The 15,040-nt window shown below is 37.8% G+C and overlaps 1 protein-coding gene across 1 annotated transcript in view; it reads left to right on the plus strand.

The window, feature by feature from the left end:
* Window positions 1-15,040, plus strand: part of IQCM (IQ motif containing M) — a 439,185-nt gene that overhangs the window by 145,210 nt on the left and 278,935 nt on the right. The window contains 1 exon segment of the mRNA XM_040251672.1: window positions 4,446-4,561. Coding sequence (XP_040107606.1) covers window positions 4,446-4,561 — 116 coding nt within the window.

Here is a 15,040-nt window from a genome sequence, read left to right on the forward strand (position 1 = left end):
ATCTACAAACAGCTATTTCCATTAGATAGCCAAAAAAAAAAAAGATAAAAGCTATGTTATATTTGCTATCTCTCAGCACACTTAAATAGAACTGTTAAGTAGAACCTAGTACAAAAGGAGTTAGTCATATTCCTTAGATGTTTTATAACATACGACTTGGGAGCCATGGATATACAGTAGATTATAAATAAGTTAGTTTGTTGGATCTTTATTTTTACTGAATTCTTTTGGAAGCAGTTCATTATAAATAAAAGAAGGTAAATAATTTAAGTAATTTTAGAATATATTCATTTTTGACTATAAATTGACAACATAAATTGATTCAAATAGACATTTCAGTCATTGATTCTAAAATTTGAACTAATGCAATAGATGGAATTCAGCTGCCCAAGCAAGCTTCTAGGGTTTGATTATTCAACTGATTAAGATGCTGTTTGTCAACTCTAGTTTACCCACCCCTTTTAATTATATAGATAATCAAACTAAGAACTGCTAATTCTGTCTCCTAACTATTAATTGATTGTAATTACCTACAGATTAAAACTGCATGTGCAATTAACTCAAAGAATTAATTGATAGGAAGGAATTGATAAAAGGGAAACAGAATGGGCTTGGCATAAAAAAGGCTCTAGGGCACAGGACCACTGAACCCACTCGTGTCTTGGGCTCTGTCACATCCTCCTAAAGATACATCGCACTTGCATCTGGACTTTGGCTCTGTTGGAGGCAGTTGCACTGATTATTTCTTACGGACATTTGGTTTCTTGGTTGACTGAAACAGTATAACTGAAAAGTTTAAACTGCTATTGTCTTTGGATTTTGTACGGATATTCGGACAGTTTGGGCAAGTCTGCTGCTAAGCTTTAGTTATTTCTGACTCTGTGCAACCCTATGGACTGTAGACCACCAGGCTCCTTTGTCCATGGAATTCACCAGGGAAGAATCCTGGAGTGGGTTGCCATGACCTCCTCCAGAGATCTCCCCAATCCAGGGATTGAGCTCATGTCTCCTGCATTACAGGCAGATTCTTTACCACTGAGGCAACAGCGAAGCCCCTGGGGACAAATCTATCTATTTGCAATGTGAAGGAAATGCTTATCACTGCAAAGATCATAGAAAAATGATAAATGTTTTAACTAGCTAGAGATTTTTTTCTTCCCTCCACCCTGTTTTCTGTTTTATTTCCTTATTCTCTTGGTTATATCACTGGATGCAATCTTATCAGTTTTCTGTGAGTCATCTAGGTAATTTAGGTTTCTAAAATAATTATGCTTATTAGATTTTAATAGTATCTCTCACCTGTGTAAATAATTGGCTTATTGTTAACTACATGAATTTGAATGAAAATGGGAAATGAAATAAAAAGCCATCCCCAACAGATACGTATTTGAAATCTATTACCATTATACACATCAAGACAAATATCAAGAGAGAGAAGACAATCTCGTGGAAAATACTTGGTCCTGAAAAAAAATAGAATTTTAAAAGCCCCCTTTTAAAGACACTTCCATTGAATCAGATGTTTATATCAGATGGAAACTTTCACTCTTAGCAGTTTGCTGATGGGCGTTTCAGCCAATGCCAGGTCAGCCCAGGAGCATGTACTGAACTTATTCTTGGGGCACAGTGTTGTGTTCAATGTTATGGAGAATACAGACCAAGTGAAAGACTCGCAAGTCTAGATAGAGAGATGAGATTTGAAGAAACCAACAAAATAACACAAACTAGTGGTATAAACATTTTTCAAAGGCCTAAATAACTATTGAGGAAATGTAAAGACAGGAAGACGTTGGTATGGATATTTGACAGATTTTTTTTTTTTTTAATGTTCAGAATTAGCTGCTATTTAGCTAATAATGGGCTTCCCCAGTGGCTCAGACAGTAAAGACTCTGCCTGCAATGCAGGAGATCAGGGTTTGATCCCTGAGTTGGGAAGATCCCTTAAAGAAGGAAATGACTACCCACTCCAATATTCTTGCCTGGAGAACTCCATGGATAGAGGAGCCTGGAGGGCTATAGTCACTGGGGTCACAAACAGTTTGATAGGACTAAGAAACTAATAATTAGCTAATAATTCTTTGTTAACCTGATGGGGGACTTCCCTGGTAGCACAGCCAGTAAAGAATCTGCCTGCAACATGGGAGACCTGGGTTCTATCCCTCAGTTGGGAATGTCTCCTGGAGGGAGTGCATGGCAACCCACTACAGTATTCATGCCTGGAGAACCCGTGGACAGAGGAGCCTGGCAGGCTGTAGTCCATGGGTTGCAAGGAGCTGGACATGACTGGGTGACTAAGCACATGCACGCAACTTGATGGGACCATTTTGGCTTCTTTGCAAATATTGCTATTGCATTTAGCCTACATTTGTTTAATTTCAGAGTATTTCATTCTGGCTCATGGTACTGACAAAATCTTTTTTTTTTTTTTTTTTTTTGTGAATGTACAGCCTACTCTTATGCTGTCTCTCTTTCATACACACACCCTAGAATTCAGAATCTTCACTTCCCTGTGGCATTACCTTTGAAGCTTATTGGCTCTATGAAGGGTTTGTGAAGACTTAGTCTGATGTATGACTTTGGTCTTCTTCAAACTATCAGCTTATAACTTTCATCTGACTTTGTGGAATAAACTGGAATTTGTTGCATGTCACCTTCTGTGTCTGGCTTCTTAGGAGGAGTCATTAGCATAGATCAGTGTGTGAATGATCGCCTTGAGGATTTTAGTGGAGGCTTTACTGCTTCCTGAAGTGGAAAAGTTATAGCTATATTTTCCAGTGCGATACCTGTATACTGAAGAAAATAAAGTTTGACTTCTCGATTACATGGATCTGTTTTGTGGGTAGACAAGATAAAATATTTGAAATGCTCTGGAATCTCTTGGAAAAATAAGTCATACAGCATTAAGTTTCATATTTAGCTGTGCTCCTCAGTAATCAGGAAGATTCTCTTTTCCCTGGGAGATTTAACCTCATGAGGCTAATTCTAATTTATCAGTGTTTACATAGTGACTTTAATCACATCACTAATGAACCAGAATCACAGAGCAATTCCAATCTAGCTATTGTCCTTGCCCTAGAAGAGTTTATACATTTTAAAAGGAGATTGGAAAGAGATGCTTTGTTATCTAAAATAGAATATTTGCTGTCAAAGTGCATTGAAGCAAGTGGGTAGGATAGGAATAGTGCTAATGAATTAAAGAATACTTCAAATTAGTCAACAAAGCTTCGTAAGAAATGTGGGGGCTTCCACATCTCAATACCTCTCATGCTGTCCTTTTATGTCCCTCTGAATTTGTAAAAGTTCCCAAGTAAAGTATGATGTGTATGGCCTTTTCTTTGCTATCTTCTTCTCAGATAATATTTTCAGGTTCTCTATGGTCTACTCATTATTGGCATTGCTTCCATTAAAGAAATTCATTTCTTCATATTGTGTTGTGAATGAAATATATCATTTATATGTTGCCTCTCCTAGAGAGTTTTCCTTTTTGATAGAGGGCAGAAACTGACTGAAATGGAGGAAATACATGCAAAATTAAGATGCGGTAGGATGTGTGTGTGTGTATACTGATTAGAATATCTCTGAGATAATATCACATTTCATTATTTTATATTGCTATTCTACCTCCCCATATATAGGGCACTTAGTTTATGGTCCTGGAAATAAATTGAAGCAATGAAATGAGAGACTACATTACTTCTGATTTTTCTCTAAATTTATGTGGAACTAACTGGTCCATGGAGGACTGTCTTAAACTGAAAGTTTCAGTAAAGAGTATATGTCTATGAAGAAGTATTAGAAGATTGGAAATGTAAAACTAGTTTGATTCATTTGGATGGCAGGATTAAATTGTATTTCTGAGAAATAAGTGAATAAATAAATCTTGAATCTCTGCCTCTTTATTAAAAATTGTGTGCAGAAATCCTACATAATAACTACTGTGAGCCAGAAGAAATATGCATGTATATACTGGTTCATCTTTTGCTCTTCCAACCTATTTCCCTTAAATACTTTCAATATCAAAAGTTCTGCCTTCAAATAATTCTAAATTCTCTTTTAAAGGGCTTATGTAACAGGGAGAGGAGGTTTTCTTTTGTTTTTGTTAAGTGCTATTCACAAATATGATTTTGCTTTAAGCCTCTCTTACAAAAGAAGTCAGTGTTAAAAGAGTCAAAAGAATGAACCTATTAGTTTTCTGATGGGCACACTGTATGTAATAAAAACAGGAGAGCTTTATGGTATAAGGAAGCCTATTAATTGAAGCCTCTCTCTATGCATTGCTATCACTTCTTCATCTTGCTGTGATTAGATGACAAGATGTGATTTTAATACAGAATAGTGGGGCTATACAGATGATTTAATTTCATGTTTGTAACATTAAGCAGTATGATCACTGTGTATTTTTCCTGAATAAATATTCTTTTAACCTGCATTGATATTTTTAACAGACAGGACACTCTATGATTGGAGAGGATCTGTGTCAAAAAGGTTCTTCCGTTTGACTCACGATTCCCGTTGGCCTAGTTTCTCTGGATCATCAATAGCGTTTCAGGATTATTCTAGTGTAAGTATTTGTAAAACCCGACATAGAGTTGAATTGCCATTGTTTTTTCTGGCAAATGGCTGAGTTAATTTTGATATGACATGTACGATGTTACTATGAGCATAATTCATTCCTAAAATGATTCCCCTTTGAAATTCTTTTTTTTTTTCCTGAAGCAACGCTTTTGTTATTTTGTTCCAATCTTGCTGATCACCTTAACTCCTAAATATGTGAATTAGTTTTTGTCTGAAGAGAGCTAATAGCCAAAATGCTCATAACAGTGGTTTTCCCCCAATGTGATAGCAACTATTCTTGTAATGGTAACTAACTTATCAGAAAAATACAGTGGAGACCAGAGGAGAATAAAGATGTTTGTAAGGAGTGTGGCACTAAGAAGTTTTAAAAATCCAAGCGCACTGTCATGACCACATACTGATGGTTTATGAGTGAGGTTTCTCTAAACTGAGACATGGGAATCTGTGACTCGAAGATGGAATCCAGGTTTCACATTAAGTTCACACACCCATCGGGGCAAGTCCTGTGATGTCTCTATGCAGACAGTGAAAGTAACTCAGATGTTCTCAAATCTTTAGCAATGATTTCTTAAAAGACTGCAAAATGCCATTTAATAACATTTGTGTCACGTAGTGTCTGTATAGGTGTCTCAGTTTCTTACATCTCCTGTATGTTCTGCTTTGTATGTGATTGTGTCTGTCTCATCCTTTCTTTGCCTTTTTTTCCTTTCTTCATATCATTAATTATTTTTAATTGATTCATCATTTGTATTAGTGTTCTTTGGTTTCCATAACAAAGTGCCCCAGACCAGGTGGTTTAAACAACAGAAATTTATTTCTCAAAGTCCTGAAGACTGTAGGTCCAGGGTCACTGTGCCAGCAGGGTGGTTTTCTCCTGGGGCTTCTCTCTCCTTAACTTGCAGAGGGCTGCTTTCTTGCTGTGTCCTCACGTGGCCTTTCCAGTGAGTGTGTCTAGTGTTTCTCTCTCTCTCTTCTTATAAGCATGCAAGTCATATTAGGTTAATGCCCTACCCTTATGAGCTCATTTAACCTAATTACCTCTCTACGGATAGTATCTCCAAATACGGTCACATGGGGCTTAAGGATTCATATGAATTGTGGGGAGACACAGTTCAGTCCATAACACCATTAGATCAGTTCAGTTCAGTCGCTCAGTCGTGTCCGACTCTTTGCGACCCCATGAATCGCAGCACGCCAGGCCTCCTTGTCCATCACCAACTCCCAGAGTTCACTCAGACTCACGTCCATTGAGTCAGTGATGCCATCCAGCCATCTCATCCTCTGTCGTCCCTTTTCCTCCTGCCCCCAATCCCTCCCAGCATCAGAGTCTTTTCCAATGAGTCAACTCTTTGCATGAGGTGACCAAAGTATTGGAGTTTCAGCTTTAGCATCAGTCCTTCCAAAGAACACCCAGGACTGATCTCCTTTAGAATGGACTGGTCGGATCTGCTTGCAGTCCAAGGGACTCTCAGAGTCTTCTCCAACACCACAGTTCAAAAGCACCAATTCTTTGGCACTCAGCTTTTTTCACAGTCCAACTTTGATAGCAATTATTTTTCTTATCTGTTGAATCGCTTCTTACCTAGTATTTAAAAAAAAATCTTGAGTTTTTATATTTTTCCTGTAAACCAAAACGTTTCAATTATATAATACTTAACTTCTACTACTAAATTCTTTGTAAGTAAATACACTAAAAGTCAATTATCACATCCTTGTTTTAGATAAGGACATAATATGTATATCATTAAGGAAAATTGTATGAATTTAGATGAGGAAATTATATGAATAGTATTTCCTGAAACTCAAAGTTGTTGTAATCTATTAATATTATTTTTAGAATATATTAATTAAATATAGAAAAAAGGATTACCTCCAGCTAATGGGGTGTATATTTCTAATTCATGCATGTCCTTAGCAAAAGTAACACCCAGAGATGGTTGTTTTCATTCTTTTCCAGTAAAGGGGAATAAGTGGACTATTGTTTCTATGCCTGCCAGTTCTATGCTATTTTACATTAATAATTTAGAGATTGCTCCTAGTTATGTGAGGAAGTATATTTAAATATATCACTTTGGGGAGTAAATCTGGCAAGAGTAGATATGACTGGAGAGCTCCCAAGTGCAAGATTGGGAATGTTCACTCCTTGCTGACTGGGGAGTGTAAAGGGCTACAAACCATGGCTTTGAATGATAGATAGTGCGTACCTGCCTAAAGAATTTGGGGTAGACTAGAGTGGAGACTGGGTGAGCATAAGAGGCCTGTCACATCAGTCCAGTTAGAGGCTTATCTTACCCTTGCAAACCTATTATGTGGAGGGTAGGGTGGGAATGGATAAGAGAGAGTAAAATTGAGATTTGAAAATTGAAATCTTCAAATTATTTTCCTTTAGTTTTCACCATCAAAAGTCTAACTTTTTTTTTTTTTTTTTTTTTTTTTTTTTTTTTAAAGTAAGGTTTCTCCTGTCATTTATTCTTTAAAATAATAACAATTCTAAAAGGGGTTAAACACCAAGTTCTAAGTTAAGCTTTTTTTCCCTTTTCTTTTTATTGTGGTAAACTATTCATAACATAAAATTTACCTTTTTAACAGTTTCAAGTGTACATACAGTAAGTATACCCACATTGCTGTGTAACCATTACCACCATCCATTTCCTGAACATTTTTATCTTTCCAAACTAAAACTCTGTACCCATTGAACACTAATTCCTTGTTCTTCCTTTCCCCCATCTCCTGGCAATAAATATTCTACTTTCTTGTGATTGGCTTGTCTCACTTATAATGTCTTCAGGGTTCATCCATGTTGTATCATGTGTCAGAATTTCCTTTTTTTCCAAAGGCTGAATAATATTCTGTTACATATGTGCCATATTTTGTTTATCCATTCATCTGATGGTGGACACTTGGGTTGCTTCTACCATTTGAATCTTGCAAATAATTTCACTATGAACATGGATGTACAAATATTGTTTGAGTCGTTTCTTTCACATCTTTTGGGTATATATCCAGGAGTGGAATTGCTGAACCATATGGACTTCCCTGGTAGCTCAACGGTAAAGAACTTGCCAGCAGTACAGGAGATCGGGGTTTGATCCCTGGGTTGGGAAGATCCCTTGGAGGAGGGAATGGCAACCCACTCCAGTATTCTTGTTTGGAGAATTCCGTGGATGGAGGAGCCTGATGGGCTACAGTTCATAGGGTCACATACAGTTGGACCCAACTGAAGCAACTAAGCGGCAGCAGCAGCAGCGTTGTATCCCTATGTCTAACACTTCGAGGAATCGCTCTACTATATTTAGTACCTTGGCCACACCACTTTACATTCTCTCCAGTAATGTGCCCGTGTTGTGGTTTCTCCACATTTTCATCAGCACTGATTACATTTTGTTTTCCTAATATATCCTAATGGGTATGAAGTGTTAAGTGATCTTGATGTGAGTTTGTTCAATCAGGTCCAGAAGACAAAAAGGAACTAGAAAAATTGAGAATGTAGAAAGAAGCTTGCATTGTTAGGAGGAGTGATGTCAGGGTACAGAAAATCCTGTATTTGAATTTGTGGGAGGAGAGAAAAATATAACACATTTTGCTTTCAAAACACTCTGTAGAGGTTAGTTCCTCTCAAAATTTTAATGCTCTCAAATAAGAAAGTTAATGTGGATATACTTACTTTAGGCTAAAAGAAAATATCCCCTTTAAGCCTAAAGTTTTAATTTTCTTTTAAAAGTATTTTGTATCCTATATGTTTTTAGTTCTAATTAGATGATAATACAATAATGATATGTCATTACCTTTAATGTTTCATTTCTGCAACTGCAAACTTATTGTATTAGAATTTCCAGTTATTTTAAACAATGGCATATAGGCTCCCAGACTTCTTTGCACTAAGTTAAAGATGTTGTCTGCAGTCCTGAGATATTTAAACTCTTAATTATCTTGAAAGATAATATTTATCCAAATAATTGAACACCTGTCAATAAGATCCCTTGCATAACATATAAAAATGTAGTATCACATTACAATAATACAGGAGAGACCACCATCTCCAACTTTGTTTCTGCAGTTTCATTTCACAACTCTTCTTTACAAGGTTTGCTAACTTTATGATCATGTATGAAGCAATCTGGAAACCCACAATCTGAAGGAAGGTAAGTGTGGAAAACAGCCCTGGTATTTATCAAAATTCTGAGATGAAAAATTAATATCAATAGTGCTCTTAAAAAATCTAGAACAAAAACAAATATTGACAAAAATTTGTGTGAGAAGTTAATTTCTAGTTAATATTTAGAAACACAGGAGAGTGAACTTAAAATTTTTTTATTGGAGTATAGTTGCTTTACAATGTTGTGTTAGTTTCAGCTGTACAGTGAAGTGAATCAGCTCTATGTATCATATTTGCCCTCCCTCTTGAGTCTCCTCCTCACCACCCCCCACCCCCACATCCCATCCCCCTGGGTCACCACAGACCATGGAGCTGAGCTCCCTGTGCTGTACAGCAGCTTCCCACTAGCTATCTATTTTACACATGGTAGAGTATATATGCGTCAACCCCAGTCTCCCAGGTCATCCCACTGCCCTGCTCCCAACTGTATCGATAGGTCGGTTCTCTGTGTGTCTCTGTATTCCTGCCCTGACAATAGGTTCATCTGTACCATTTTCTAGATTTCACATATATGTGTTAATATACAATATTTCGGAGAAGGTGATGGCACCCCACTCCAGTACTCTTGCCTGGAAAATCCCATGGACGGAGGAGCCTGGTGGGCTGCAGTCCATGGGGTCGCGAACAGTCGGACACGACTGAGCGACTTCCCTTTCCCTTTTCAGTTTCATGCGCTGGAGAAGGCAATGGCAACCCACTCCAGTGCTCTTGCCTGGAGAATCCCAGGGATGGCGGAGCCTGGTGGGCTGCTGTCTATGGGTTCGCACAGAGTCGGGCGCGACTGAAGCGACTTAGGAGCATCCAATCTTTGCTTTTCTCTTTCTGACTGACTTCACTCTTTATGACAGTCTTTAGGTCCATCCATGTCTCTTACAAGTGACAAGGCAGAACTCTCCTCAGTGAGTGGCCAATTTATAATTATGTTACTGTGGCTCTGGGATCAGAACGTTCTCTGATGGGAACTCAGCCATTTGATGACACTCTAGAATGAGGATGAGATAAGCAAGGGAGTGCCCGGGTGTGGGGGCTTGTTTACTTATTGCGGTGGTGAAAAGGTTCAGGGACAGAGGAGCAGAGGGGAAAGAACAGTTGTGGTTGTCTGGATGGAAGAACAGGGTGCATTTCAGGAAGTAAAAGAAATTGAGTGTGGTAGAAGCAGAACATTCAAGTGAGAAGGTGGCAAGAAAATGAATTTAAGAAAAGTCTCATCACCCTGAAGTGCCTTCCTTAGTGCCTTCCAAAGGACTTCATTTGAGCCCTTTCTTTCTTTCTTTCTTTTAAATTTATTTATTTTAGTTGGAGGCAAATTACTTCACAATATTGTAGTGGTTTTTGCCATACATTGACATGAATCCACCACGGGTATACATGTGTCCCCATCCTGAACCCCCTCCCACCTACTTCCCCATTGCATCCCTCTGGGTGATCCCAGTGCACCAGCCCCGAGCACCCTGTCTCAGGCATTGAACCTGGACTGGCGATCTGTTTCACATATGATAATATACATGTTTCAATGCTCTTCTCTCAAATCATCCTACCCTCTCCTTCTCCCACAGAATCCAAAAGACTGTTCTATACATATGTGTCTCTCTCTATCTCACATAGAGGGTTATCATTACCTTCTTTCTAAATTCCATATATATGCATTAGTATACTGTATTGGTGTTTTTCTTTCTGGCTTACTTCACTCTGTGTAATAGGCTCCACTTTCATCCACCTCATTAGAACTGATTCAAATGTATTCTTTTTAATGGCTGAGTAATATTCCATTGTGTATATGTACTACAGATTTCTTATCCATTCGTCTGCTGATGGACATCTAGGTTGCTTCCATGTCCTGGCTATTATAAACAGTGCTGCGATGAACATTGGGATACATGTGTCTCTTTCAATTCCGGTTTCCTCAGTGTGTATGCCCAGCAGTAGAATTGCTGGGTAATATGGGAGTTCTATTTCCAGTTTTTTTAAGGAATTTCCACACTGCTCTCCATAGTGGCTGTACTAGTTTGCATTCCCACCAACAGTGTAAGAGTGTTCCTTTTTCTCCACACCCTCTCCAGCATTTATTGCTTGTAGATTTTTGGATAGCAGCCATTCTGACCGGTGTGAGATGGTACCTCATTGTGGTCTTGAATTGCATTTCTCTGATAACGGCAGAAAGTGAAGAGGAGCTAAAAAGCCTCTTGATGAAAGTGAAAGAGGATAGCGAAAAAGTTGGCTTAAAGCTCAACATTCAGAAAACGAAGATCATGGCATCCGATCCCATCACTTCATGGGAAATAGATGGGGAAACAGTGGAAACAGTGTCAGACTTTATTTTTTGGGGCTCCAAAATCACTGCAGATGGTGACTGCAGCCATGAAATTAAAAGACTCTTACTCCTTGGAAGGAAAGTTATAACCAACCTAGATAGTATGTTCAAAAGCAGAGACATTACTTTGCCGACTAAGGTCTGTCTAGTCAAGGCCATGGTTTTTCCTGTGGTCATGTATGGATGTGAGAGTTGGACTGTGAAGAAGGCTGAGCACCGAAGAATTGATGCTTTTGAACTGTGTTGTTGGAGAAGACTCTTGAGAGTCCCTTGGACTGCAAGGAGATCCAACCAGTCCATTCTGAAGGAGATCAACTCTGGGATTTCTTTGGAAGGAATGATGCTAAAGCTGAAGCTCCAGTACTTTGGCCACCTCATGGGAAGAGTTGACTCATTGGAAAAGACTGATGCTGGGAGGGATTGGGGGCAGGAGGAGAAGGGGACTGAGGATGAGATGGCTGGATGGCATCACTGACTCGATGGACGTGAGTCTGAGTGAACTCCGGAAGATGGTAATGGACAGGGAGGCCTGGTGTTGCAAAGAGTCAGACACGACTGAGTGACTGAACAGAACTGAACTGAACTGAACTGATAATGAGTGATGTTGAGCATCTTTTCATGTGTTTGTTAGCCATCTGTATTTCTTCTTTGGAGAACTGTCTGTTCTTTGGCCCATTTTTTGATTGGGTCATTTATTTTTCCGGACTCGAGCTGCAGGAGTTGCTTGTATATTTTTGAGATTAATTCTTTGTCATTTGCTTCATTTGCTATTATTTTCTCCCATTCTGAAGGGTGTCTTTTCACTTTGCTTATAGTTTCCTTTGTTGTGCAAAAGCTTTTAAGTTTAATTAGGTCCCATTTGTTTATTTTTGCTTTTATTTCCATTACTCTGGGAGGTGGGTCATAGAGGATCCTGCTGTGATTTATGTTGGAGAGTGTTTTGCCTATGTTTTCTTCTAGGATTTTTATAGTTTCTGGTCTTACATTTAGATCTTTAATCCATTTTGAGTTTATTTCTGTGTATGGTGTTAGAAAGTGTTCTGCTGCTGCTGCTAAGTCACTTCAGTCATGTCCGACTCTGTGCGACCCCATAGACGGCAGCCCACTGGGCTCCCCCGTCCCTGGGATCCTCCAGGCAAGAACACTGGAGTGGGTTGCCATTTCCTACTCCAATGCATGAAAGTGAAAAGTGAAAGTGAACTCACTCAGTTGTGTCCGACTCTTTGCAATCGCATGGACTGCAGCCCACCAGGCCCCTCCATCCATGGGATTTTCCAGGCAAGAGTATCGGAGTGGGGTGCCATTGCCTTCTCCAAGAAAGTGTTCTAGTTTCATTCTTTTTCAAGTGCTTGACCAGTTTTCCCAGCACCACTTGTTAAAGAGATTGTCTTTTCTCTAATGTATATTCTTGCCTCCTTTGTCAAAGATAAGGTGTCCATAGGTGCGTGGATTTATCTCAGGGCTTTCTATTTTGTTCCAATGATCTATATTTCTGTCTTTGTGCCAGTTCCATACTGTCTTTATGTGAAAAGAATTTGCCTAACATGACACTAGGGAGTAAGGGAATACAAGCAAATAGAATTTGGTTTAATAACTGGTTGCATTCCACGTTGTTGATTTGTGTCTCAAAGAACACACTGTGAGTCCTCTGCGCATTTCGACCTCCCTCCTCCCAAAGAGAACAAGTACTGTATGAGAGAAACCAGGAGTCACTGGTCATGTTTTAAAACATAAGTATAGATTCATCATCACTTTGGATTGCCCCTTGTTGGCTCAGTGGTGAATCCACCTGCAATGCAGGAGATGCAGGTTCGATCCCTGGGTCATGAAGGTCCCCTGGAAGAGGGCATAGCAACCCACTCCAGTATTCTTGCCTGGAAAATTCCATGGACAGAGGAGCCTGGTGGACTACAGTCCATGGGGGCATAAAGAGTCGTACGCTGAAGCAGCTAAGCATAGCACCTTCCAAAGAGAATAGTCCCATGTGAGAGAAACCAGGGGTCACTGTCATATTTTACACACACGTGTAGGGTCATCACATAAACACAACTAAAATAAGTTTTATAAGAAATATTTTTTTAGAAATGAAAACATGTCAAATTAGAGCATTATTCTTTATATTAATTTTGACCATGAAATGGGTTGACTAGATTTTAATGAAGTTTCTTATCAGTTTTCTCTGAAGCATTTTCTTGCACACAATTTTGGGGAAAGAAAACTGTAAGAATCTAAGGGGATATTCTTTTTTGAAATTTAGATATTTTTATGTGATTCTTTACCAAATTGTGCTGTCAAAAGACTATGGGCATTCACTTGAAAGATGTTACTACATAATAAAAAGTAGTCAATTAACTTTTAATATGTAAAACATCTTTCCTCTTTTTTTCCTCCTCCATCATAATCTCTTCTCTCTGCTCTTTTCCTTCCCTTCGCCACATATTTGAGAGAGATTTTAATCATTTTCATGTTCATGATGTTCTCATCTTGTGAACTATATTTGATAAAAAGGTCATCTGATTTGATTTTCTGATATTTCAAAGGATTAACATAAATCACTGTGACTATTAAGTTTAAAATTTCTATTTATTCAAATAATTTCTTATATTTAAAAAGATCATTTTGGATACTAATGAAATGATATGTTGAAAATCCTATAGTAGGCTTGGGACTGCTTTAAGTCTTGAGTTAACTACATGACTATGATTTGACATGTTGAACAACATTCCAACAGTTTTCTTTTTTCTAATTTTTTAAATTTATTTGTTATAGTCCTGTTACAAGGAATAGTGATATTTAATACTGTACATTATCTTCAAATTTCACATTTTAAGTTTGAAATGCATATTTATTTTCTTATGAAATATAAAATTTTGAATCTTTGTGATAGAATGGTACAGATATTTATTTTGATATACTCCTATATATATATATATATAATTATTATTTTAATGTATGTACTTGCAGCTAAAACTCTACATTTCAGTGGTTATATTGCCTTGCAGCAGGATTATCTGAACCTGGTACTTTTATATCATATATTTTATATGGTCTTAGGTATTTTTATGAACATTATTTATTTTTTTGAATCTTTCTTTCTAGATAAAAATTTCTACTGTTGCCTTAAAGTACTTTTGGGGAAAAATAAAGGAGGTACTTTATGTAGAATTCCTCTGGCAATAGTTTAAGATGTACAGTCACAATAAATTAGTCAGCATATATATTTAAAACTATTCTAACAAAGTTTTACAAGAAAGCACTGTTGATGAATGCATGCTTTGGATTATAATGTTACTTAGGTTTACCAATGTACCACAATTTAAACTACATCACAATACCACTCACACTAAGAAATATTCAAAAATGGAAGGTTAGGTAAATAGAAACAATTTAAATTTGTATTTTGGGACTGATACAGTTTTATAGAGAAGAATCTTGATCTACACCTCTCATTTCTTTGATTGTAGGAGACCATTAGGGTTTTAGTTTCAGAATTCACTTCACAGTCTTTCTTTACCATAGAACCAAAGGATTCACTCAAATTCTGTCAATCATGTTGACCCTTTATTCTCAGATATCCTCTTGTGGGAAAGGTATTTGAGAGACTCTAGGACCCTGGGCATTAATAATAGTGCTCACCACAGTTCTCGTTTTATAATAATCTCGCAGTCCACATATTCATCCTTTCTGGAATAAGCTGGAGTGTGATTGTTACCAAAACCTGGATGAAAAAAATGAAAAGCTGGCTGCAGAGAACATTGGAACAACTATTAGGTTAAGGGAGTGAACAGACTGTGCCTGCCCTGGGGAATCCCCCCACCCCCACCCTCCTGGGAAGCTAGGTACATTTGTTCTCTAGGAAAGGGAACATTAACTAAATTTCTTAAAAAGTAATGAAAGAGAACAAACTATAAAAAGGCAGCCAAAAAAGGCAAACATCTGTTACTGAACATGTCTTACTTGACTTCCTTTTAATGTTCTTAGGCATAAATTTATGAACT

The sequence above is a fragment of the Oryx dammah genome, unplaced genomic scaffold (assembly GCF_014754425.2).
Source record: "Oryx dammah isolate SB20612 unplaced genomic scaffold, SCBI_Odam_1.1 HiC_scaffold_12, whole genome shotgun sequence".
Taxonomy (NCBI): Eukaryota; Metazoa; Chordata; class Mammalia; order Artiodactyla; family Bovidae; genus Oryx; species Oryx dammah.